We start from the raw sequence: 26489 nt of genomic DNA on the forward strand, positions 1-26489 counted from the left end.
ATCAAATCACCAAGGCTTTCCTGCTGCTAAGGAAATGGCGCAGTCAGCTACCTCGCAGTAGCTTTCATCGGCTCATTTTCCACGCGTCTGAATACAAACCTACTTTAAACAGATGCAAAGTTACATGATTGATTGTGTTTAATAGGAGGTTTTGGGCGCCAGACTTTGATGTCTTGCCGTGACAGCTTGAGGAAATTCTTTGTGTGTCTGTTGAGTGCTTCTTACTTTCCCTGCAGGAAGGGCAAGTGTGAATTGTCAGAGGATTTGAAATGGGCTAAGGAAAATATTCAGAGCCCTCTGCATCGGTGGGAGCACGTTTATTAATGGAAAAGGGAAGCACATCCAAGTTAGCTGCGTGTTGCTTCGGCCCGGGGAAGTTTGAGATAGGATGCTTGTTATGCCTTTTGGTCAAAAGTCAGTAGTTAGTGCATAGTTGGATTAAGTTACATAAGCAAAGTGATAAATAAGTTCAAAGTTAAGAAATATTATAAGTAATTCATGCTAAAAAACAGTTAAAATGTCTGGGTTCGAAATTTGCTCAGAGTGAGACATCGTTATCACAAGCGATCTTTGTATTGTATGTGCGCAAATGGGAGCGAGGGAGCGCTCGGATCATTCGCCTATCTTTGACGTATTTTCTCCGTTAATGCCGCGAAAAGTGCTTCGGCAGTATTAAAAGAGTGAACGAGTTTATGTACACGTTAAAAGTGCCCTACACGCTTGTACCTTGGGAAACGTTCGTCTTTGTGAGTATTAATATGTTCAGAAATAACTTTTATATATGTTTACCTGGAGTTAGCTGCGATGCTAATGTAACGCACGTGTTAAGCTAGGCTAAGTTTCTCATTAAGATGTGTATTAGCTAGCAATTTATTTTCACTTTCTGTATATTTCAGTTACAAATAAGAAATAGCAAGGAGAAGCCTTGAGAGAGGATAAGACTTTAAAGGATCTTCATTAAAAGCAAGAAAAGCAAGCCTTGTGTGGAAGATCTCATCTATTTTGTTCGCTAGCTGTCTAGCTTCACATGGTCACGTGTCGTGAGGGCAGCATAATGGTTGTATTTGGTGGGTATGCCTCCTGTCCTGCTTGTCAGAATCAATAAACAATAATAGCGGTTGGAAATCTTTTTCCTTGAAATCTTTTTTACTTGAACTAAAATCCTCCCAACTGGTGCAAGTTTCTGGTCAATGTGCTTTTCTCATCCAAGCACGAGTGAGGCCTATCCGCTCTCCCATGAAAGTGTGTGCAGGTGTCCTGGACATGACATCACCTCTGCACACATATACAACATGCATGCGCAGCCTCGAAGACGTGCGTGTGAAGTCTCCAGATTCGTTATGGCTCGGGCGAATGCCATCAGCTATGACGTTATCTCTGAGCTCAACAGAATGAACTGAGCAGTAAGCGCTGATGACAGCTCCCTTTTTCTACAGCTTACAAAATAAGACTTTCAACACTATTTTTTCCTGGACCGCTTTTAAGCCTGCGTCACTGACCCAGAAAGCTCAGCGATGATGCTCCTGAACCGTATTTGCAGTTTAACAGATGCAAGAAGCCCAAAGGCTTTGTTTGTGTTTTAGATGGAGGGGAAAATATCTGAAGGTCCCTTTGTGTTTACGGTGACATCACACATACTTAGCTTCACACTTTCTAGGCATGACCGAGATGAAGCCTTCAAACTTCCTACAACAAGCCTGTGAAGTGTGGACAAAGAAAGCGAAACAGACCGAGAAAAAAGAAGAGTAACTTACCATCTGTGGTTTCTTCTCCAACCAACGGCTGGCCCGTCCCATGGCCGTAGACGGCAAACACAGACACCTCGTAGCGCGTCTCTGGGGTGAGACCCTGCAAAACTGTGGTGGTGCTGCTTCCTGGTATTACTGCTTCCCCAGACTCCGTAGTGAACAGAGACTTGTACTTGACCCTGTACTGACGAACGTTACCCGGAGCCGCGGTCCAGGACACGGCAAAACTGGTGTCGGTGACGTCGCTGGTCACCAAGTCTCTGGGTGAGCCGAGCTCTGGGGATGGATTCAAAGGCAGAAGGAGATCAGACACAGATTCAGTACTTTTTGGGCTGAGATGCTGTTAGTACTGCTAATGCAGACATATAAAGATCTGAGGGAAGGGACAGAATGAACAATGGCGGTGATAAACCACCAGACATCACTCATCTGTCTCCACCTTAACCCCTGAGGATGTGTTTGAGCACCCACAGTTTTTTCCCTTCATAATAAGAGACGGTTGGAAAAACTTCTGCAGAACTAATCACATATCCTCAGCACCTCTCCTGACAGCTCTTTAATTTTCCATTGAAGCAGAGGAAACCCGATCCAGAAATGTGCGCTTGCTACAATTGCAGATGCTGCGCTCGCCGTTTTTCTCCTTCGCTCTCTTTTCCTAGGAGACTGTCATGAGAGGAGAAAGCTGCAGAAAAGGCAGGGAAGGGAACTTTGCGGTGGCGTCTCGCAACGCGCGGCCAGCGCACGCCTGGCTGAGTGGGACGCTCGTGTTGACACGGCTCTTCAATCTGGCCGCCATATAGAGGAGCTGGATATATCACAGGAGGATGAGGATGAGCTGCCACGCACAGCCTCCCACACAACCTCCGGGATCCTCATTCAAACATCTAACCCACTGCGGGCGAACAGAGCTGACCAGCTGGGTGGTCCCACTCAAACCTCATCTAGCAAACCTCACCAAATGAGATTTAATAAAAGCAAAAATTCAGCTGAAAAGAATGTAATGGAACAGAAAAGTCCAATAAATGAAATGCATGATGATTTCAGGCCCTGCGACTCATCCAGTCTGGCTGAATTGGAAAGCGAACGGAAGTAACAGCACCGGGCGGGCCTGCCAAGCAGAAATCTGCACCTTGAGAGCAAAGAGAGGAGGCACTTGTCAAGCGCAATGGCCACGACCACAAATTAATGAAGAGTTCCAGATTTATGGATACCACGAAAACAGCGTGGGCCGCTCATAAATACCCAGATTGTTCCATCAAAAGAATTATCTTTGCCAAGCAGATGAACTTGACTGACTTTACCGGCTGTGCGTGAACCAACGGCGAGAAAAAAAAATCACAACATAATGGTTTCTGCAGACAGCGGCTCACTTTTCATCAGCACTTGCAGACAAGCTATAGAGAAGGGGAAACACATGCTCCAGTCCAAGCAAAACCTCTACAGCGATGCAAAAAAACAAGCTTCACTTCTTTTCTGCACAGTTTGTAGTTCAGTGCTTGGTTACAAAACACATGTTTAGATCTTGTTGCATTGTTTACAGTTTCACCTATCAAAATAGAAGAATTATAGCCGCCTCTATAACACCCCACCCGCCTCCTGAGCATCCTACCCATCAAGGCGAGGAACTCTCAAATTAAGATCTGGAACGAGGGCGGCTCACGAAATAACAGTAAGGCCTCACCCATGTCTAGAAAACCGCATATGACACAACCGAAGAGCATCTGAGAGATCTCCTGCAGGGCATGTGCTGACATAACCTTCACATCTGCAGCCAACGACGTCTAAAGCTCGAAAATATAAATGACTGCAGACTGAAAGAAATCAGTCGTGCCAGCAGGCAAGAGAAATTCAGAGGAAACGCGTCTAACCTGCCAGCACTGTCCTAATCATTTTACGCAGCTACATAGACTCCGGTGGGTCACTGTATATATTACCTGACTAGACTGAGCACGCTTGCTTTCTCTGCAAGATCACATGGGGAAATACATTGTGCCATCTCAGCACTGGCAGCCGGGTTCAAGCTTCCTTCGCTTTATTGCTCTTGGTCGGCTAAGACGTACACGTGGGCCACGAACATCAAGTCTTCAGTGTCTGTCAGCCAGGGTTGCCTGTCCCTACTCTTTTTACCTCAAAGGAACTTTTACAGTGGTGGAAAAAAATATGTGGCACGCCAAAGAGTCTGGCACTGCACAAAATTCATTAAAGGGATAGGTTAAAGAGGGAAACCGAGCCAAAGCGCTACAACCTCACCTGGTGCCGAGCTGTTGTGCAAGTCAAAGCTCGAAAGTTCTTCGTGGCATAAACACGTCAGAGGTGTCATGCAGGTAGTTAAGCATTTGATAAATGAGGGGTTGAACGTTTGACCTCTTAGGGAAGAAACAGCCCTTTATCCCACCAGGTCACCCTGAGGCATTGTGGTTCACATTTTCAAGTACCCTGTTTTCCCTCTGCCTTTCTCTCTGCCCCTGCCTGTCCTTCGCCCCACCCTGGAGGAAGATGAACAGACGGCTCTCCCTGAGACGAGACAGACAGCTCACCCAGCTTTCAGGGTCCAGGTAACATCTTCCACATGCCGACTAACACTCCCACTCCTTAAGTAAATAGTTAGTGTATAATATCCACATTTAACACGTTGATGTAAGCATTCTGCGTCACACCTTCTCTCTGCTCCCACTCGTTTCAGGATGATTTAATTCTGCTCTGCTCAAGGCTTCTGTATTGTCTACCGTCCTCTGTTGGCCATGAGAGAGGCCTTTGTGCGAGCCACTTTCTTCCAGTTCTGCCTACATGGACTTCACAGAGTGGGTCACTCAAAAAGAGTGGCACACAATGAGATCAGTGTTTAGGCGTGCTGATATCATGACAGCTTAATAAAAAATGCCTAAACAGAGTGCTTTGTCATGGAGCTTTTTCCTGTGGGGGTGTGGGGCTGACTGCACAGATTTGACCTGTGGAGACGACTTTAATCCAGACTGGGCTCTCTGGTCGGTGTGGGAACAGCAAGGAATAAAGACGAGACCACTTTTCATCCACATTTTTATGGTCACGGAAATTTACACAAAAATGCTTTGTTGAAGTTGTAAATTCAAGACGGAAATTTCGTTATTTTTTTTCGAGTCTTCTTATTCAACCTGCACTGGGAAGCCTATTAAAAGCAGATATATGCAGCACGCAGGACCTCGCCAGTGGTTTCAACGTAACAACATAATTGTAAAGACCAAGAAATGTACTCTTTAATATGTCCAAGGGCTTAAATTGCTTTCAGAGAAGACTCTGATTCAAATGAGGCACAGCTTGGATGTGATGAAAAACAGCCACCGTGCCATTTTCATCTTGGCGCTCGACAAGATGAAGAAAACACAGTCCCGCTTTTTCTATTACTGCAAAATTCATTCTCTGATCTTTAACTACCCAAACAGGACTCATAAGTGAACTCGGCCAAGTCTACTTTCTTTTTTGCCCTTTTATTAACAGTTTGGCCAAAACAAGAGCAGACTTTATCTCTTCACACGTTATTGAGATTCAAATTATTGTCAGTTTAAACCACAATTTGGGCCAGAACAGCTAGCTCCCCAATAAAACTGAATGCACAACTAATAAAGTTCCTCTGATTTTATAGACAGAATTTGCAATCAGTAGCAATTACTGACAGAGAGACATCCCCGCTGAGCGACTCTAACACAATCATTCACGTGTCACAGAGATGCAAAGGTCTCGGCAGGCGAGCATACGCCTCTCAAAGTCAGTTCCAAGTCATTCCATAGGTTTACAAGCATTCCACACCCACTCATTTCCATCTTACTGCCTTCATGGGGTAAAGTCACCCCGAGCTGGGAGTCCAGCCCGTTCTCACTCCCGAGGCGTAATATGCTGACGATTTGTCAAGTCCTGAGGCGTTCCTGAGGAACACGAAAGGTGACCGCCCGCGTTCTTATGCTATGCGCCGGGTTACGGATGAAATCCAGTAGAATGATGCTCCCACGGTTATATGCGGTCCAGCCATGTATTCCAGCCCTAACCCTAACCTTAACCAGCACTTTAACCCTTTAAGACCTACCATAGAACCAAGTCCGCCAGCTTATATTATATTTTTACATGCTGTGGAGCCATTTTTGGGAGCATTTCAAGTTGCTATACATCAATACAACCATTATAGCCCAGATTTTAATAGTATGTCTGCATTAAGTACATAGTAATTACATAAATTGCAAAAAAGTGCAATAAACTACAAAAAAAATTGAAAATCGTTTTTGTTTTTTTAACATTTATTTCTAGTTAGAGAAATTTAAGAAGCTTATCCCTCAAAACTGTAAATACAAAAAAGTTGCACAAAATAGTTTCCCACCACAGTAAATTTATTTTGAGTGTCTTCATAGTTTTATTTTTGAAATACACCAATTTTTATACACTGCAGGAAAAACAAAAATAAATATTATGATGCAAATTTGCAAAAAGCAGCATATGCATCAAAATAAACTTTTTCCAGCAGAGCAATATGAGTCCTAAGCATCCCAGAAATGACACAGAAAGTCATAAAGTCAAACATAACTTTTAAAAACACCAGTATAGGCTCATGAGGCCCTGATGGTAAAAAAAACTACATTTCCGCAAAATGATGTCACTTCCGGTTTCGGGCAGGTCATGGCGGACATGCAATAGTACAAACAGCTGATCGGATCGGCAAAGCGTGTTTCTGGAATATTATGTTTTTGTTGCTGCAAGTGCTTTTTCTGCAGTTTTTGCAAAGCTATACGTGGAAGGAAACTGTGACCGAGGACAAGCTGATGGCATAAGATGTAAGTACAACTCCTCCGGTTTCATATGCAAAAAAGATTATTGCGCTAGCTCACGTGGTTGCAGAGCTACCGGGATTTAAAAATAGTTACACAAAACGGAGCGTGTCCTTAAAGGGTTAATGACGTTTTAAACCGATTTAAGTAAAACGAACATACATGTGTAGATTGATTCCAAACGGTTCTCATGTTTCCTCATTTTTCGGATCTCGTAACATAGAGACGTGTTGGGTGCTCGGAAGCGTAATATATCGATGATTTGTCACGTAGCGTAAAACATTGCGCTTTAGGAGTGAGGACGTGTCGGGGAGTCTGTGGTAAAAGAACGCTTACACATTCCATATTTTTCACACCAACCTTCCAAACTACTACACAACTTTCACTTTATTGGTGCAGGGACCTTTAGAGGACAGGAAACAAGTTCCCAAATGCGTGTAGTTTCACAATAGGGGGCCTGTTAAGCTGGAAATACTAAGCACATCTACAAAGCATGCTGCAAACACTGGAAATAAACATGACCCTACTGCTTCAAAGGCTTTAAAGTACCAATATGGCAGCGTCTCTTACCTTCTAAGGTGGTTCCGGTGCCCAGGAGAGGATCACCCAAACCAGAAGAATAGCGAGCGCTGACAAACAGCTCATACTCGGTGGCTGGCTGGAGGTTCTTCAGTACAGCCTGGGTGGTGTCTCCTTTGACGGAGATCTCCTTCCTCTCACCTCCCTCAGCAGGTTTGAAGGATATGCGGTATTGAAGAACATTGCCAGGAGCAGCCCTCCACGCCAGTTTCATCGTAGATATTGTTTCATCGGAGACACGCAGGTCACGGGGAGAGCCGTGGACTGAAAACAGATCAAAATGGATCGTTTCTCAAAATTCACATTTCTCAAAACTTCAGTTTGACAACAGTGTCAGCAGTTGTCCTCGCTTACCCTCCTTGGTGGTTCCATCCACCTTCATCTCGCTTCCAAGGCCGGATGCGTACTCAGCAGACACAGACACACGGTAGGTAGTGATGGGGAAGAGCTCCTGGAGGACTATGCTGGTCTCTGGGCCAAGGGTCTGAGCCTGCAGTATCTCTCCTGTGCCGCTCAGCGGGACGTAGGACAGGCGGTATCTGATCACTGAACCCGGCGCGGCTTGCCACGACACCTTGAAACTGTTGGTTGTTTCTTCTGTCACTCGTAGATTTCTTACAGCTCCTTGTTCTGAGAAGAAAAAGGCAAATCTTAGATGCTCGGTGTTTTAATTTTGATTACATTCTGTTAAATTCAGGTAAACCTCTTACCTTCGAGAGTTGTCTCTTCACCCGTCAAAGGGAAACTGTCTCCTTTCTCATACTGAGCAAAGACATTGACTTCATAGGTGGTGACGGGATAAAGATGGGGAAGGACAGCTGTGTTGGTATCGCCGGGCAACGCCAGGGTGATGTAGTCTCCGGTGACATCTTCCGCCTTGCGGAAACGTAGCAGGTAGGACAAGACATTGGCAAGAGGAGGTACCCAGGTGGCACGGAAGCTTCGGGAGGTAATTTCGGAAAAGCGCAAATCGCTCGGTGGAAGCAAACCTGAAAATCGAAGAGGTAGTCAGGTAGTTAGAGCCTCACCTGCTACTGTAGTTTAACAAATATGGATTTCAAAAGTTGAGATCTTGAAGCGCTGGACAGCACACTGGCTGATTGTCGAGTGTTTTGGGCTGCAGCTCTCGGTATCACTCGAGCTCATTCAAGAGGCACGTCCGTGGTTTTTGTGGTATGTTTATTGGCAACTCTGATGAAATTATTAAATTTTGCCATGTCTGACAGCAATTTACAAAATATGTTTCTCTGTTTAGCTTTTCCATGACTGCTCTGGCTGTTTGCCATTACGTCAGCGGCTAAAAATGCAGTCACATTTCAGGGTCTAATATCCTGTGGAGCAGTGTGAAGGTGCTAACACATGGAAACCATCAGAAAGAAAAGTAAATCTGAGCTCCAGATCATAGTAAAGGAGTTGATCTTCTTCTACTTACTTCTCTTTTTGATGTTGAGCAGCTCCTGTTCAATCCTCAGACAGATGGACTGAGTCAGCTCCTTAGAGATCCTCTGAAAAGCGTCAAAGTCCTCCACCTCGTACACATGGGTGTCAGCCGGTGGATTAGCGATGGCCTCCAGCTCTGATCTCACCGCATCCTTCACGCCGACAGCAAATATTTCCACATCAATATTCCTCAGTTTGGTGGCCGCATCCCTAAAAGAGTCTGACGACTTTCCGTCTGTGATCAGGACCATGACGCGGGGGACGTTCTGCCTCGCTCCACGACCTGGGACGAAGATCTTCTCCCTGACGTAAGTCATGGCCCTGCCGGTGTTAGTGGAACCGCCGCGGTAGGGGAAGGTGCGCACAGCTTTGACGACGGCGTTAATGTCGTGGTGAGTGTTGAGGGCAAACTCGGTGTATGTGTCGCGACTGTACTGGACCAAGCTAATCTGGATTTTGTTTGGTCCGATGTCAAAGGAGTTGACCAGAACCTCCAGGAAGGCACGGACTTTTGCAAAGTTTTGTAATCCGATACTGTACGAGCCATCAACCAGCAGGACTACATCGGCCTGCACATCCACTCCCAGAGAGCACTCTTGAAAAAGACAGGAAACCGAGTCATATGCGATTCATTCACGAGTACATCAAACTTAAAAGATGACCACACGTAAACCACCTCACCTGTTGACACCTTGACAGGCTGCGTCTTCTCCAGTTCAACGATGGCTTCACTGGGAGTCAGACCTTTGAGCGCGTACAGGTTGATTTCATACTCGGTCTCGGGGGAAAGGTCACGGACGTTGACGGATGTCTGTCCAGCCCCGATGTACAGCTCTTGGCGTTTCATGCCGGGCAGCATGGGATTGAGGGTTAGCTTGTAGCCCGTGATATCACCCAGAGATGGGGCCCATGTCACCCTCATCGACTTGGATGAAACTTCTGTGACCTCCAGGTTGGAGGCTGGCTCCACCACTGTCAAAGTAAACAAGATGCTGCACATCAGTATACTGTAACAGCATTTTAGATGAATCCTGCATTAAATATCACTTCACTCACTCTCCTCTCCGCTGACCAGAATGTTCAGCTGCTCGTCGACACCGGAGCACACTTGTGTTATGATCTCTTTCTGGACCTCCTGGATCATGTCAAAGTTGGGCACATTGTACACGTGTTTGCTGTGAGGCGAGGAGGCTATTTCCCTGAGCTCATCCTCATCTGCTCCTTTGATACCTGTGAAGGAAAAACAGTAACTCATGTGTTAGGACTGTCTGCTTTACAGATGTGATTTAGGGCATTGCTTATGTTAGGCAATACAACAGTTTGACTTTTACTGGGGCAAAACTGCATCTTAAAACGAGCCGTCGATGGAAAATCAAATGGTTTCTGAGAACAGGCAGACTTTCACATGGGAAAGCACAAATCAGAAAGGGGAAAAAAACACTGAATAATAAACCATACCTAGGACAAATATTTCCACTCCAATGTTCCTAAGTTTTCTAGCATGCGCCTCCACTGGGTCTTGGGATTTTCCATCAGTGATGATCATGGCTACCTTTGGAAAAGCTTTCCTGGATCCAGCTGCCTCAGTGAAAATGTTTCTCACCAGGTACTCTATGGCATCACCTTTAAAAAGAAGTTCACGTGTATTTTTAAGTCCTCGCTCGCAATCAGGTTAAAAAACGCGATTCAAGGCATCCTGATAAACATCGTACCTGTCATGGTATTTCCTCCTTTATACGGAAGTGAGTTGATAGCTTGGAGCAGGTCTCCTCTCCGGGTGTAACGAGTGAGGGGGAACTCTGTGCGAGTGTCTGAGCTGTACTGAACCACCGCCACCCGGGTTTTGTCCTCGCCAATGTCAAAGGCCCCTGCCAGCGAGCTGATAAAGCTCCGGATGTGTTTGAAGTTTTCTCTTCCCACACTCCAAGAGCCGTCCACCAGGAAAACCAAGTCGGCTATCGCACTGACCGAACACTCTGAGGACAGACGGCGGACAGGAAAGACCGTCAGTCAGGAGAACAGTCGATGAGAGAATGAATAAACACACAGGAATGGATTGGCTGGCTTTCAACTTTTGGTGAATGATGGGGTTAAAATCTCAGAAAGCAGAAAACGACATTCTTTACATCTCACGGTGATATTTTAAATCTGTCCGTCTGAATAAAATAAAATCTTTGACAGGTAGTTGGACGACTGAGAGATGTGCATTCTTGCATCAAAGGAACTCTGAGCCATTGCCAGAAGTGGGCTGGTGCAGTTATTCCAGCAGACTGAGGCAAAAATGTGCCTTTGTAGACTAAATATTCAGCAGAAGTTCCACTGGTGATATCTACTTTTAAACACTGAGATCCTCAAGCCTTTAAATCACAGATGCAACAGAACATTTAAGTTGAAATGCTAATCGGCAGGGCTTATGTGGATGGACTTTAATCCTCGCTCCCTGCACTCTCGTTGACTCTAAATTCGATTCCTCCTGTCTCACATAAAACATTCAGAAAAAGTCATCTTTAGTCAAAATGCTCTGACTTAATGTTTCAGAGGATCTGCACACATGGTTGCAGTTTCCAATCATCATATGAGGGGAAAGTGAGCACGTCGGCCCATCAGTCACCACGGACAGTTTGAATAAGCTGAGGAAAGTTTGCAATGCTCTCCTTAAGGGTTGAAGCTGAGAGCTCAACAGAGCTTTTCTCTTGCAGCTTCAAGCCTTCCTTTCCTTTTTTCTCTTCTTAATTCTAACCAGGCTGCTGGTTAGAATTAAAGGAACCAATGTGCCTTTCCACTCGCTGCCAAAACCCTGTCTGCCTACCCAGTTAGAACCCAGTAAGATGCCTGACCAAATTATTCCATGGGAAAAATATTATGATGACAGTCAAGTTCGGAAAGCCCTGCGAAGCGTCGGGAGTGTTTGGATTTTGGCCGACACTGCAGTAAGCATACTCACTGATTGCATCTGCCTGTGGCCTCCTGACTCGTCCGCTGCTGTTACTGGACTGGACTGAAACACAGGAAACGCTCGGTGAGTTAGCGCCGCACATTGAAGCCTCGCCGTGTACTTTTTCACAGCGGAAAAAGGCAAGAAAATCAACACATCATAAAAGCAGCTCCGTACGCACACAAACGCTGCATTAACTACAAACAGCGAGCAATTCAAGAGTCGGTAAACAGATGTGATTTTTCCCTTTCCTAGATTTTTTATGGCTGGATGGAAATGCTATTACTTGACTTTTACTAGCATATTATATGATTAAATTCTCTCCGTGTTGCCGAGGGAGTAAATGCTTTGTATCAGTGAACATAATTCAGAGGTTTCAATAGCCAGCAAGGAAAAGCGATTTCCTGATGTCCCTCCAATTCACATCAGGACACAATAAGAACATTATAGAGCGTAAAAACATACACTTACTTTTTAAAAACCTGTTTTCCACTGAAAAATATGTTTATACACATAATCAACTCACTGGTCAGTTGTCCAAAGATGGGGATGCTCTCCTCGGAGCCATAATAGGAGCTTATTGACACAGAGTAGTCCAAGTCAGGGGTCAGGTCAGTGATCGATGTCATAGTGGCAGATGCATCTAGGGTAAAGTCTCTGGTTGGTTCATCTATGAAGAGGAAAGCAGGAAGTTAGAAAGCTGCTGGGGTTTCAAAGCGTTTGTAGTGTCAGCACACCAACACACTGACCTCCATCCGGCACTTGCACTTGTATTTTGAAGCCCTCTATCGTTGCCGAGGGTCTCACCCACGACATTTCCACTGTGTTCTCATTTAGAATGTGAAATTTCAAGTCTGAGGGCGGCTCCACTGCAAATAAGAGACGAAACGCTGTTAAATCACAAGACGTGCGTGACCGTGGGCGTATTTCTGATCAAACGAAACAAAAGGGCATCTTTGATTAAACATTCACATTAATCCCAACGACAAACACTTCGTGGCCGAAGCGGACTCGTTCGTTGTTGGGGCCAAACACACAACACGTCCCTCTGCGAGGGTGACAGGTGAGCAACACGTGACAATGGAAAAGTGTGAGAAGCCATTTTGGAGCAAAATGGCGTTTGTTTGAGTTGCCCGGACGAGACGGCCCGGCAACTCAAGCACTGGCATACACGTCATGTGCACGAATCCACGCAAACGCCACTAAAGTGCAGACACTGAGTGAACCATCCAACGCATGCTAAGTGCAGTTACAACGCATGCCCCGACCACATATTCAACTGCCTTCATGATGGAGTCGAGCTCAGAGCGACAAACACAACAGTGACGTCATTCTCAAGTTACCGATTATACAATGGAATCAACGATGCCATGTTGGAGTGACAAAATGAACACCATATGTTATATACACAACGTGTATAAACATATCTGAGGGACAAAAAAATACTTGGTTTATTTGCTTACGACTCTTTACAAAAGCGTGTGGCACACATCCATTGCAAACCTTTCAAAAAGAATACACAATTCGTCACCGGAGACTCTTGTGTACTTTTTCAGCAACAGCGAAAATGCACAAGAAGGTGTGAGAGAACAAGACTTCCTCAGACAACCAAATGTGCTTTTACAGAGAAAGGTGTACATGTGAAATAAACACGAGAAGACATATACAGTGTGAGAAGACCGCAGGCCTTTACATGGAGCGGACTTGATGACGACATCATGCAGTGTGTACATGAGAAAGTTGTTTGACTCAACAACTTTGACCGGCTGGACATTAGTTTCCATGTACAGAGACAGAGATGACAAACATATTTTAGAATGATATTCTTTCTTACGTCTTTAGGCTGCAGGCAGAGTGTTAACGTTTGAGTAGGTGAGCACCACACATGCATTAAAGTCCCATCGGAGTATTTCAGGAGCTAGTAGCAAACATCTGACTGCGTTTCTGTCAACCAGGTTAACCACGGTTAGAGTCACGGTATGGGTGTTAGTTCATATTTTGTTAGCTCATCTTCCAGTTACTTCTCTTGTAATCATGCAGCTCTGAAAGTCTTTTAACTCAGTAAATTAGTGTCAACAACACAAAACTCGAGCAATTAATCTAATTAATTTGTGAGGCTAATGAGGTTAGCACGACCAATCTTACGTGGTCCTCTGGTGCGGGTTTATCCGTGTAGTGGCGTGGACGCGAACATGCATGACATGCAGTGCTGGGTGCATGCTTCATAAGAATATCATTGTAAAATATACTATGAGGAGGAAGCCATAGCTTGGGACACACTGAGTGCACAGGCAGATGACAAAGAGGCCACCGAAGATTTAAAAACTGGCATTGGAGGATCACCAACCTGGCATCTCAACTCAAGGAGCCCCCGTGGACCATGTCGCCCCTGATTTCTCCACGAGTACTCATCTCCAACACCAAAACGGTACGGGTGTATAGTGTGTGTTGGTACTTGGGTGTGGATGAGTTGGGGAGGGGTAGTGAGTAGCACAGCGTGGACGATGGGTGGAAAATTCAGCTGCAGGATGCGCCTGCCGCTCCCACGTTTGTTCACGGCGAGCTCGTCTGAGCATCTTGTTTTGATTTGCTACGATTCCTTTCACCGCATGTCTGTCTGCTCTAAAAAAAACGTAGCTGAGGAACAAATGTGGTTTTGTCAAAATAATCGCGGGTAGCTTATTTGGACTTTGCGGTTGCGTTTGTTATATGGACGTCTGTCCCATCAGCTCATAATAAAGGACACTTCTGTCTTCCAGGGGCCAGAATCTGGCTCCCGTTGTGTTACCTCAGTCTCCAGCAGTCAGCCAGCCAAGCAGCTATCCTGACTTGAGCTGCTGCCAATAGGAGAGACCAAGAAGAGGAGGAAAGAACACTGACTCTCCCAAAGAGGCAGGACGGATGCCAAAGTAATTCCACAGCCTGTGCTGACATTAAACATTACTGCATATTAACTTTCCATATGTCCTGCAACTCAGCATTTTCACAAATGCCCGCAAAGAAGCTCGAGAAAGGCTCTTTGTCTTTGAGCTGTCTGACGATTAATTGGCTATTCTCCTATTTCATCTTTCCACTCGGTTAGCGGAGATACCCGAGCGCAGACTCCTCTGCCGTGCGAGAGCAGGATTTCATACCCCCTCTCGATTTGTCATTATTTTGGACTGAGATGTTTGAATATTTAATTACATTAAGTCATTTTCTGTCAGAACTACTCCTGCTACAACCGATTCCTAACCGTTGGTGACGTTTTACATCATGTCACATGTGGAGCAAAATCATTTCGCTTCTACTGAAACTGTAACGTAAAAGCGTGAAATCAGTGTTGGGGAGGAAAAATCAAGACACTCGAGTTTTAATCACTTGCATTTTTCTTGCACAGATCCACTTCTGTCCACTAAATGACTCTACTCCAGTACTGAGCACTTAATACACTTTTCATATTTCTATTTATTATTAAAACTGAAATGATTGTATTCTACTTTATCTTTTGTGCGTTTGCTGTCATGCACAATAATCTAATGTTTTAACAGCTGTTAGAACCACTGCAAAAGAAATTTGCATATGTTTGGGGATCTTTCTGCACCTTTACATTTATGTCAGCCAGATTAATCAGTGCTTAACTAGCTGGTTTGGGCCATCTTCCCATTTTTGCTTTGGAAAAAGTGTAAAACTGAAATAGCAAAAGCTGTGCAAAAACATTTATAGGGAAACATTAACCACAAAATGCCTTTTGTTGCACTTGTAGTCTGTGCCTCGCTGTTTAATGCATTCAGTTAGAAACTGGAAATTAAATAAACTTTCGTGTGCACAAATGTGGATGAGAAAATTGCTCGTGCATTATTGGTTTAAAACTCCTAAATTACAGTTTAATTCCAAGTGAGTGGGATCTGGATTTGGAGTTCACATCAAAGCAAACAAAGAGTCCTGATAGATACATATGTCACTACTGAGGAATAAAAGCATGACAGACATCAAGGAATCAGTCACATAGTCAACATATCAAACATATGAAATAAGAGTAACTTTATTCAGTCAGTACAAACAGTTCATGTTTGGTTGTGATGAATCGCTCACATTAATTCTAGTAGCTTCAATAAGGAGTGGAGATAAGAGAAAATAGAAAAGGAGGAGATAAAGACTGGACAGAGTTGAATAGTGTGTGTGGGGAGAGAGAGCCCAGATGGTTTGTATTTACCTTGAGCATCTATGGAGGACAACAGGGCCGCCAGGAAGGCAGCCGTGGCCAGAGACAGCCCTATCTTCATGTTTGGCTCTAAAGGGTCAGCAGCGCATCAAAAAGTCTGCAGACAACAACAAAAAAGGACATTTGCACATCTCACTTTTACACTGTGGTGTCCAGGCATCAGCTTTACACCGAACGTAGAGCTAAAGCACGACCTGAGAGCCTCTTCAATTAGACGGCATGCACGCAGTTCTCCCTGGATCATGTTTCTTTGAATATAAATCTAGATAAATAACTTTAATTAGTCAGTCATCGCTTTCAGTCCCGACACAAAAAAACTGCTGGATCCACCTGGACTCCTTTACACAACCAACCACACCTTGCTGCCTTCAGTTGACTCCCATGGCCCGAGGGAGTGCTTTTCTTACCACTGAATGAAGCTCTGCAGTTACTCAGTAATAAGAGAGTGAAAGAAATATCCAACACATGCAATTCAGTTTTGATTTTCCAGTGCATAAACTGGAAAATGGATGCGTTTCTGGTTGTTTGCTGACTTTGGCAGCTTGCTGTGCGGATCATTACATCCAGCATAGACTCGCTGGGTCTCGTTCACATAACACCTACGGGGATGAAGACTGGAGGAGCTCATAATATCACTAAGTCTGTGATATCACGGGCTACTCGCTGATGATTCATTTTCATGTATATGAAATGGAAAATATATTACTCCTCTAAATCTTCACTGACTGGGGAAGGGTTCCCTTGGGAAAAGAGAAAAAATCACAGAAGCAAAAGTTTGTTTTATTTTTTCATTTCCTGTTGCAGATTTACTTGGATGTTTTTAATTTGCATTTTTAACATTATTTTATTATTACTATAAACTCATGAGTCGCCCTCACACGGGACACTTCAGGCTGAACTCTTTAAACTTAACCGCAGGCTGTGCGCTCCGCCTGGTGCACATGTGAGGACACTGCAGCCCTGGATCCAAACGGATATCTTGGATCATATAAAACACAAATATTAGGCTAAATCTAAGTTACTACCTGCCTCTCGCGGTGGCTGCATTTAAATCTGTTCAGCTCAACAAACAAATCGAGCTCTTATCTTAAAAATCTTCTAATCTCAGATCAACAACTCATTTCAAACTTCTATGATTTGCTTTAAGAGCCTTCACCTTGGTTTGGTGATCAAAGCGCATTAAACTGAAAAACTGTGAATAAAAAAATGTAAATATTGTAGCAAAATTTTGTGAGGAAAAATAAAAGTTGATCTTTATAACTTAATTGTTAGAAATAAAAGTTTGTCTACTCACCTATTGAAGTTCCCCCAAAATTCTGAACGGACCAAACGTGAGCGTAGCCCGCTTGAAGCCTCCCCCCTCAGGAAAGTAAGAAATTTCAGGAGCTGCTCCTGGACCCCCTTTCCTCTCTCTCTCTCTGGCTACTGGAAGCTCCGCCAGCAGATGTCCAAGAAAGGAAAGCCTCTTTCCAAGTGGGAAGAATCTTTCCACCATCGGCTACTTAATAAGGGGGGAGTTCCCAGCTCTCAATTTACCATCATATGGGCTTCTTACGAAAGCGCCGTCCTTCACTTGATGTATGTCCCCCGCTAAGACCGACCGGGTGTTTGGAAATTACATTTTTCCCAGCATTCCTTCGATCGAGTTTCCAGCGCCAATTGTGACTTCACAGCAGGGGCGCCTTTGGCCAGAGCGCACCGAGGGGAACTTTCTTATTTGCGCAATGAGCAACATAATCCAGCTTATTTACACAGATGTCAGCTGCAATTAAAACTTCACTTTTTCATTTATAAACAATAATGTTTTTTTGTTGTTATTCTCCTCATAATGCGCTCAAGATGCTTAAAGAAACAAAAGCGAAATCACATCAGTCCGTTTGTCTTTCGAGTTTATTTAAACTATAAAGGACTGAGTTTAGTTGGCTTTTATTGGGGAAGCCCTGGATTTTGAGCAGCAGCTGCTCCTGAAAATGAGAGTCGAAGGTTTATGGCGCCCTCTAGTGGTCATACTAGAGATAGACAGCAGATACAGGCTTGGGAGTCTAAAACAGGGGTGTCAAACTCCAGGCCTCAAAGGCTGGTTTTAGATCTCACCCTGGGTCAACACACCTGAATCTAATGATTAGGTCATTATCAGGCCTCTGGAGAACTTCAAGACATGTTGAGGAGGTCATTTAGCCATTTGAATCAGCTGTGTTGGATAAAACCTGCAGGACACTGGGAAATTCTTGGGATATTTTCCCATAGAATAAATGATTTTGTAGGTTTTAATTAAAAATACCAACATTCCTTTAAAAAGAGAGTGACTGTGATTTATCTGCACGATAAATAAGCAGTGATCTCAAGCATCTGATACTGAACTTTTACAGAGTTACACCATGAGACCAACACCCAGGAGGGTGATCTTGTTTCACTGTGGCTTCCTCACAGCACTAACAGCTCAACATATCCACTCCTTGTGAGGAGATCAAACAAGAACTACAGATGTAACCGAGATACAACACAAGTTAATAATCTAGACTTTAAACCGCCTCGATGATGCATCGTCAAATTACAGGCGTTTATCTTTAAAAGACAGTTTGGGTTAAAACGCTGGGGTCGGGACGCGGGCGTGTTTTTTCCAAAACACAGAGTGAGACATCTGAAATTAGCCTGACTCATCAAATCTCAGACGAGAGCTGACATACCAAACACACTGAGACTTATTGTGGCTCTGTGGAGCGGAGCGTCCTTTGACCCACCCTTCAGATGATGATGATGGGCATGCTGTTGTCCTCCTGATCAAAGAGGGGGAGGAATGAAAGCACATTATTGCTTCAAAGGCTTCGGTTTCTGTGTTCATGCTTCTAAAAAAACAAAGAAATAATAGAAAAATGATTTGAGCAAATTTCTCCCAGCAAGAATGTCTAAAGTTTGCTTGCAAAGAGCTCGACTCTGGTTAACCACAAATCATGTGCTGGAACAGTGCTTGTTTTGGGCTCCAGATTTCTAGTATTATGGAAGCTCAGCAAAGCCTGGCACACTCTGAATGTTGACTTTGCAAGATTTTTTACTTGCAGCATACAAGAATAACTACTAAAGCCCAGCTCTCCTACAGGCGGAGATCTTTCAATAATGCAGCAGGTATCTCACAGATATTTATCCTCCAGGCTACAAAAAAGTCAAGGTTCTGTCTCCAGAACCTGGAAATCCAAAGAGACCCTTTCATTTTACTGTAACTCACTGAGAAATACAGCCTGTCATCCTGTACCTCCATCTAAAGATTCACATAAAGTAAAAACAATATTTCAAGCAAACATTTGCTTGTAATTTACTTATAATAAGCTTTAAGCTGGAGGAGTCTTGTGATCACAATGATGCACAAAACAGCAGCGTTGGTCAAAAGTGAACCGACAACAAACAACTTCCCTTCAAATCATCCCAAATCCACACAATAATACTCAAAGATCTTCACCTTTCCAGATGTTTGAGTTCTTCTCCTTCTGTGTTCTCAGTCTGTCTGTGGGAACCACCGGACCCACAATTAGGCCCTCAAAGGCTGATAAAGCCAAATGGCGACACCTGCTGGTCAGCCCTGTGCGTTGCAGTGAGTTCAGTTAAAAGATGAATTAATGGTATATACAGTCCATAATTCATATAACGTTTATTAGGCATGATCTAATTACTGTCTAATCTATTTCATATCTCAGTTTTTAAAGGTTTAGCTCGAGCTTTTTGACAAACCTGTTTTTTATGATAAATACAGCAGATAAAAGTCTTAACAAAAGTTAGCTCTTCATTTTGCCTAACCTTCCCCATTTTCCCGAGTTCCCAGAGATTATCAGCATGGTGTGTAATTGATGATCGTTTTTGTCGTGTATTTCAGTGTCTGAGACAGTCAGATCCCATTCAACGTTCTGATGATGATGATGGTAATCAGCTGGTAAGACGGCGCGACTGAATCCAGAGCGGTGAGAGGAGCACAGAAGCATTAAGAGGAGGAGAGTGTATAAGAGACACATTAAACAACCTCCTCCTTACCTGGATAAGTGGTACAGTTTCTTTTATTGGTAGCATTTTACAACATCACACCATTAAGCATTAGTAAGGTATGAGCTAATGTTTCATTCATATATCATTACTCCTCCTTAGTATGTCATTTATCAATACACATGTGTTACTGTTGCACCACACAGAGCTATCACTGCTGGTAATGATCATTAAAATACATCTGGATTTATAAATGACATACTAAGGAGAAGTAGTGTAGGGCTGCCACAAACGATTATTTTGATAGTCGACTAGTAGGCGATTATTTTTGCGATTAGTTGACTAATCAGATCATCATCCATTCAACGTAAAACGTACAGCTTATTGCACCAGCAGCATCTGCTCTTATATAACTATCATTAGCTTACAGCTTTAAGTGTTTAAGGTATGTGCTAACCAAAAATAAAGACAAGATGATAGTTTATTAAATTTTAATGAAATTTGCAGATCGTTTCGGTGAAGTTTAATAAACTCAGCCGTCTGCTCCTTGCTATCTAAAATATAACAGGACACCGGAGTAGATTCTCACACTTCTGATAATCAGCTGTCTGCTTGATGTTTATTCAGCTGTGTAAAAACTGTAACTTTAATCTCAGCCAAACCGATTTACTCAGGAAGAAAATAAAACACTGAAAAAAGCCAAACAATAACATTTTTAAGTTATCTACTCAGGTTAAACATGATAAGTAATATCATGTTTAACCTGAGTAGCGAAAGACAGCGGTGGGTTTGAAAACAATTTGCCGGGAGTCCGGTGTTCTCACCGGCTCTAGTTAGCCTAGCCCCCGCCTAGCTATCGAGCTAGTGGGTAACAGACGTGTCCGAAAACGTCGGAGCGCTTTTGAAAATATGTGGTGTCTTGATAAACTGAGCAGATATTTGAGGTTTACACAGCTACATTCTCGCCTGAAAATATGTTAAACGTTTATTTTGTGACCCAGAAAGAATAATAAGAGTAATATTAAAACTAACTAGCTGCCGCCATTGTTAGAAACTGAGCTGGGCTGCGCTATGAATTCTGGAACACAGCTTCTTCTTCTTTGGTGTTTAACCGCAGCTGGCATCCTCGTACATGCAGTGCTGCCATCTTCTGTTTCAGTCCGTTATTACACTCTTAAATCCTACTACTTATTACTATTAAATTAGTCGTCGACGATTTTAATAGTCGACTAATCGGGGCAGCCCTAGAGTAGTGATATATAAATGACGAATTAAGCACTTACTAATACTTTACTAATAGTGTGACTTCATTATAAAGTGCTACTTTTTATGTGTTTAAATTCTTGAGGGGTTTGTTTCCCCTTATTTCATTAAGTTAATAAATGCCAATAAAACACATCAACATCCCTACAAAACACAGTAGCATGAATAATGGAAGCAGTGTGAGTTGTACCATTATAATCACAAATGACAGCGAAACATTGACCAAGTTCTTTAATTGGACCCTACAAACCTTATAAAAAGCCAAGGAGCTCAAATTGAAAATTTTAACAGCATAAAAAACCAAGAACAGTCCAGAAGGGCGAAACAAGGGGGAACCGAACAAACGGGACACTTTTAAAGTGCATATCGTTTGGTCAACATTAACCAATCACAGATGATTTCACACTCTGGCCGAACCAATAACAAACAATAAATTAAGAAATCTCGTGTTCCACCCACCCAGAGACACCACCTTTGAATTAGGAATACTGTATAAAGTAAGTTTTATGAGTGATAAATAAAAGACTGGCTCCTCGGTCACAGTGGAGGGCAGAAAAATTTCTGTTATTACTTCTTATTAATGCTTTATGACTCTTGAATATCAGTATTTATCCAAGCAATCATAATCACCTTCAGTATTCAAGGTAATGTCAGAACCCACAGAGGTATGTCAATGAAGTGTTACGGTACATTCATCAGCAGGACATATAACTTTACATAATATGGACAAAAACTTGCATTAAAATTACATACATCCTTCAATAATTAAGCCATTCGCAAAGCACTGCTAAAACGAAACAGGTGCTTTGATAATGTTCAGATAAATAAAAGACTGCAAACCTGAAGACAAAGACATTCTCAGCAAATCGGCCTGAAGCTATATACACAGAGACACACGGAGACGCCTCGCTACGCTTAAACACAGCTTTGATGACAAACTGGAGACGCTACCGCACGACAGCCTGGTACAGCGTACGCACTCGTGCATGCAGAGGCCCGAGCGTGGGACGCGCCGTTTAGCTCGGGATATCCGCGCTGGTGTTGCGGTTGTCGTATTTGTGGTGGATGATGAGCAGAACCACACCCAGGAAGAAGCAGATGGAGCCCACAGTGATGTAGGCGATGCCCAGGAAGGGGTTCTTTCCTCCCATCCAGGAGATGGTGCTCAGGATCATCCGCTTGCGACCATCAAAACTGAGCACGGGGTAATCTGATTACATGCGGTTAAAGAGAAATGACAGAGCGCGCACACACCGATACACCCTTAATCTACTGACAATCGAGAAACCAGAAAAATTATCTTTTTAAATAGCTTTACACTCAATGGACACTTTATTAGGTACGCCTTGCTGTTGTCTTCATGGCACAGTTTCAACAAGGTGCTGAAACTCCTGTTTCACCACATCCCAAAAGTGTCTCTATTGATCTAAATCCATTGACTCTGCAGGGCATTTGAGTGCACTGAACTCTTTGTCACATTCAAGGAACCAACTTTGTGACATGCGCGTTATCCTGCTGTAAGGGCCAACAGAAGATGGATACACTGTGGCCATAAAGGAATATAAAATAATCTATTTGTGGCCCAGAGTGGATACTTACTTGAGTATATGTAGATGTGTTTAAAATATTTATATCTGCACACCTCTTGAATCAAAAGCTTCTCCGTGTGCTAATCAAAGTAAAAACCGTCTGATCTGGAACACAGAGCACAGACTGAGGACTGACATGAGGATGATTTACGATTACTGTTTTGATACAATTATTTTAACCTGTTAACCCTTTAAGACCTACCATAGAACCAAGTCCGCCAGAGCTTATATTATATTTTTACATGCTGTGGAGCCATTTTTGGGAGCATTTCAAGTTGCTATACATCAATACAACCATTACAGCCCAGATTTTAATAATATGTCTGCATTAAGTGCATAGTAATTACATAAATTGCAAAAAAGTGCAATAAACTACAAAAAAATTGAAAATCATTTTTGTTTTTTAACATATATTTCTAGTTAGAGAAATTTAAGAGGCTTATCCCTCAAAACTGTAAATACAAAAAAGTTGCACAAACTAGTTTCCCACCACAGGAAATTTATTTTACGTGTCTTCATAGTTTTATTTTTGAAATACACCAATTTTTATATACTGCAGGAAAAACGAAAATAAATATTATAATGCAAATTTGCAAAAAAGCAGCATATGCATCAAAATAAACTATTTCCAGCAGTGCAATATGAGTCCTAAGCATCCCAGAAACCACACAGAAAGTCAGAAAGTCAAACATAACTTTTAAAAACACCAGTATAGGCTCATGAGGCCCTGATGGTAAAAAACTACATTTCTGCGAAAATGATGTCACTTCTGGTTTCGGGCAGGTCATGGCGGACATGCGATAGTTCGCACTGATGGACGTAGGAAGTGTTACAAACAGCTGATCGGATCGGCAAAGCGTGTTTCTGGAATATTATGTTTTTGTTGCTGCAAGTGCTTTTTATGCAGTTTTTGCAAAGCTATATGTGGAAGGAAACTGTGACCGAGGACAAGCTGATGGCATAAGATGTAAGTACAACTGCTCCGGTTTCATATGCAGAGCTACCGGGATTTAAAAATAGTTAAGTAAAACAGAGCGTGCCCGCTCTGACCGGCTTTAAAGGGTTAAGCTTTATAAGACACAAACCTCATGCTAGCCTGTTCGAAGCAGCATGTCTAACTCTAGTAATGAGATTACTGGAATGTAAAGGATACTGTAGGTGATGTTCAACATATAATTCCCGTTGGGCAGAGTTGGGGTGGTGCCAGACTTCTTCTGGATGATGCGATAGAGCTTCCGAAAGGTGGGCAACGCAGCCGTGCGCATCCACACGATGAAGTCCTCGTTGATAAAGCCGTTGTTATCGGGATCCGACGGGTCCAGCTCGTACACCGGCTTCGCCCAATTCACCGGCTTCGCTGTGTCTGAGAGAGATGAAGACAAAACCCAGCTGGTCATTGCAACTCGAGCCTGCGAGCCTACAGTCCTGTGAACTGTGTGCAGATGTCACCTTGGAAAGCTAAAGTCAGGTTGCTGTTTCCAGCGGGATTCCTGAATTTCACATGCTTGTCCGTCCACCACGCGATGCCTTTTTTTACCAGAGGAACTTCAATTTTGCTGTTGTTGGAATCGACGTAGTACAGCACCAGAGTGTCTGAAACTCATAATCAGTATATTCAGCACAGATATCAGGCTCTACAAAGCTTTAACACAGCAGTTTTAAACTGTAGATAAGACTCCAGTTAAGCTAAACATCCGAGAGAGGGAAAGTAAAGTTGTTCAACACACTCACCGTTGAAAAGGCTGTTAGCGATGGCCCCACACGGAGCAATGGACACATCTCCGCTCTTACGGTACGGCTCACACTCCTTGCTGGGATCCTGGAAAAAGGACATAATGTTCACCTGATGGAAGAAACATTCACTGGATTCTCTGAATTATCTATAGGCACAAAAAGTCCAGCAGCGTACCGTCAGAGCAGACAGGTCACCGTTCAGCTGTCTGTCATCTCTGGACTTCACATAGCGTCTGTGGTTCTGGTAGAAGTTGGACAAGCCGTAGTACATGAAGACATTGCTCTGTACGAGAGAGAAGACGCCATCGCTGACAGAATTAGGAATCAGTGACAGGGTCTTACACACAATCTCTATGATCAACATCAGAAATCATCAAGATTAAAAGATTCCCCTTCGGAAAACAGTGATGGAAATTCATTTGAACTCACTGGTTACCGTACTGAGACTGGGAGATAAAACCAAATCCAATGATATCCATGCATATTTAAAAAATAAATAATACATTTGTAAAAAGGTTAACAACATAGAGGGGCTTTGTTTAATGTGCCAGTCTGTGCCTTCATAAAAGGCTGTGGTGCTTGATCAGGTAGTGATGTTTCTCCCACAGCGTTACAGTCATGTGTCATTTTTGTTTCGAGTTTTACAAACTGCTTTTTGTGCGCACCACCACAGGTCACCTGGTTGAGTTAGCAACCCATATACCACAGGCTGGAGTCCTTACTGCAGGGGCCTGGGTTTGAGTCTACGCAGGTTTATTTGAACCATTTCATTCCTGCTCACGCTCCCTATTTTCTCTGCTGTCTGTTAAATGAGCACTAAAAAGCCCTAAAATAAATTTTAAATAACCTCATTTTATACCTGTATAAAATGTTTTATACAGGTATTTATACCTGTATACCTACTCCAGCCAGAGACAATAACAGGTGCTGGAAATCTACAAGGAATATAAAAATAAAATGGTACAACGCAATAGTGCTGCTGCAAAACGACAAGAGAGCAGCACTGCAGAAAACCATTAGTCTTGCACATTCATAAGCGTTTGTTTTCAGTATGAAGAGAACGCTGAAATAAACATTTAAAGCCCAGCTCATTTGTTTTGTTGCTCAGTGCTGCTGTTCGTTTCTACACAACTCGCTTCATCAGGTTTGTTAAACTGAAAGAGCACATGACTCCATTTTCTGTTGAACGTGAATAACTTTGTTGACAAAAATACTTCACCTTCAGGTGATTCACTCAGTTCAGGATGCAGTGTACTTAATACAAATACTTCTTCTGCTTCTTAGAAAAGAAGCACGCAAGCATTTTAAATAAAAAATGCTATTGTACAAGCCAAATGCAAGCTGTTAAATGAGACGAGTGCAGGCGAGCAACTGAGAGCTTTTTATAAATAATCAATAAAGCCTTCTGAAAGCTGCAGAGCATATTTTAAACCTACAACAATCAATAGTAAAGCAGCCTCTAAACAAACCTTGAGTGCTCTTTGTTTGTACTCAAAATAGATCTTAATGGACAATTATTGTTAGGACTGCACAAGCAGCACTCTCCGTCCTGCAGGTAAATGCATGCATTATTCATTGAATTCAAATGCCTGGAAGCTGGTGGGGGATCTGAGCTCACCTCAAACGGCTGCAGCAAAGTGAAGTTGACGGTGCAGACGCAGGGCTCTGTGGTGTTCCAGGTGAAGTTCTTTGCACAGTTGTAGCACGGGCTGTCACTGCTCACACCGGTGTAGTCGATCTGAAGCAAAGAGGAAGTACTGATGTTGAAATACACTCAGTGCTGTCTATTCAGTGCAGCAACATGACTAGAAGAAGGTACAGACTTGAATCAAATACAGGAACACTTTGTTTAATGCACAGGCAGCAATCACTTATGATCACAGCAGCCCTCAAAGGCCCACTGTGGGGCAGGAACCCCGGACACATCCTGTGTTTCTTACCTTCTAGTCCAGCTTTGTTTAGACTGTTTTGAAGCCATGTGACAGACACTTTGGAGGCTGTGGTTTGTGGTGCTGTTGAACCACACAGCCCAAACTATGATCATCCACACTGATATAAGCCGTGATTCTGATCACTTTCTAGCCTCATTAATATTAAATATGTGGTGCCGGGACTTTTTACCATCTAATATCGACCTTTGATACAAGTGTGTAGCAACCACATTTAAAGGTAACGTCGAATGAATGCGCTTCAAACTGAACTTCAACACTATGTTGTTCATCTTTACACTTAACATTG

General features: G+C 43.2%; 2 protein-coding genes and 1 long non-coding RNA gene across 5 annotated transcripts in view; 1 reads left to right on the forward strand and 2 right to left on the reverse strand.

Annotated features, from left to right (window-relative positions):
- col12a1a (collagen, type XII, alpha 1a) overlaps window positions 1-17408 on the reverse strand; it is a 47447-nt gene extending 30039 nt beyond the window's left edge. The window contains exons 1-14 of one of the 3 annotated variants that reach the window (XM_085144183.1): window positions 16991-17408; window positions 15688-15793; window positions 12242-12361; window positions 12019-12162; window positions 11502-11555; window positions 10270-10533; window positions 10016-10180; window positions 9614-9787; window positions 9239-9529; window positions 8550-9152; window positions 7828-8106; window positions 7472-7747; window positions 7109-7381; window positions 1755-2024 (exon numbers count right to left, since the gene is read on the reverse strand). In XM_085144183.1, coding sequence (XP_085000309.1) covers window positions 1755-2024; window positions 7109-7381; window positions 7472-7747; window positions 7828-8106; window positions 8550-9152; window positions 9239-9529; window positions 9614-9787; window positions 10016-10180; window positions 10270-10533; window positions 11502-11555; window positions 12019-12162; window positions 12242-12361; window positions 15688-15757 — 2983 coding nt within the window. In that variant the 5' untranslated portion in view covers window positions 15758-15793; window positions 16991-17408. The remainder of the gene's footprint in view (window positions 1-1754; window positions 2025-7108; window positions 7382-7471; window positions 7748-7827; window positions 8107-8549; window positions 9153-9238; window positions 9530-9613; window positions 9788-10015; window positions 10181-10269; window positions 10534-11501; window positions 11556-12018; window positions 12163-12241; window positions 12362-15687; window positions 15794-16990) is intronic. The other 2 variants (XM_085144181.1, XM_085144182.1) reach the window with 2 other exon arrangements.
- On the forward strand, window positions 1-23677 carry LOC146495670 (uncharacterized). Its single transcript, XR_014871276.1, has 4 exons — window positions 1-746; window positions 4245-4303; window positions 4432-6386; window positions 23301-23677. It is a non-coding gene; the product is annotated as an uncharacterized LOC146495670 (long non-coding RNA).
- LOC146495671 (cell cycle control protein 50A-like) overlaps window positions 21144-26489 on the reverse strand; it is a 5957-nt gene continuing 611 nt past the window's right edge. Inside the window, exons 2-7 of the mRNA XM_085144210.1 lie at window positions 25870-25989; window positions 24427-24534; window positions 24249-24336; window positions 23967-24110; window positions 23671-23880; window positions 21144-22138 (exon numbers count right to left, since the gene is read on the reverse strand). Coding sequence (XP_085000336.1) covers window positions 21945-22138; window positions 23671-23880; window positions 23967-24110; window positions 24249-24336; window positions 24427-24534; window positions 25870-25989 — 864 coding nt within the window. The 3' untranslated portion in view covers window positions 21144-21944. The remainder of the gene's footprint in view (window positions 22139-23670; window positions 23881-23966; window positions 24111-24248; window positions 24337-24426; window positions 24535-25869; window positions 25990-26489) is intronic.

This window comes from Neolamprologus multifasciatus, chromosome 19 (assembly GCF_963576455.1).
Source record: "Neolamprologus multifasciatus chromosome 19, fNeoMul1.2, whole genome shotgun sequence".
NCBI lineage: Eukaryota > Metazoa > Chordata > Actinopteri > Cichliformes > Cichlidae > Neolamprologus > Neolamprologus multifasciatus.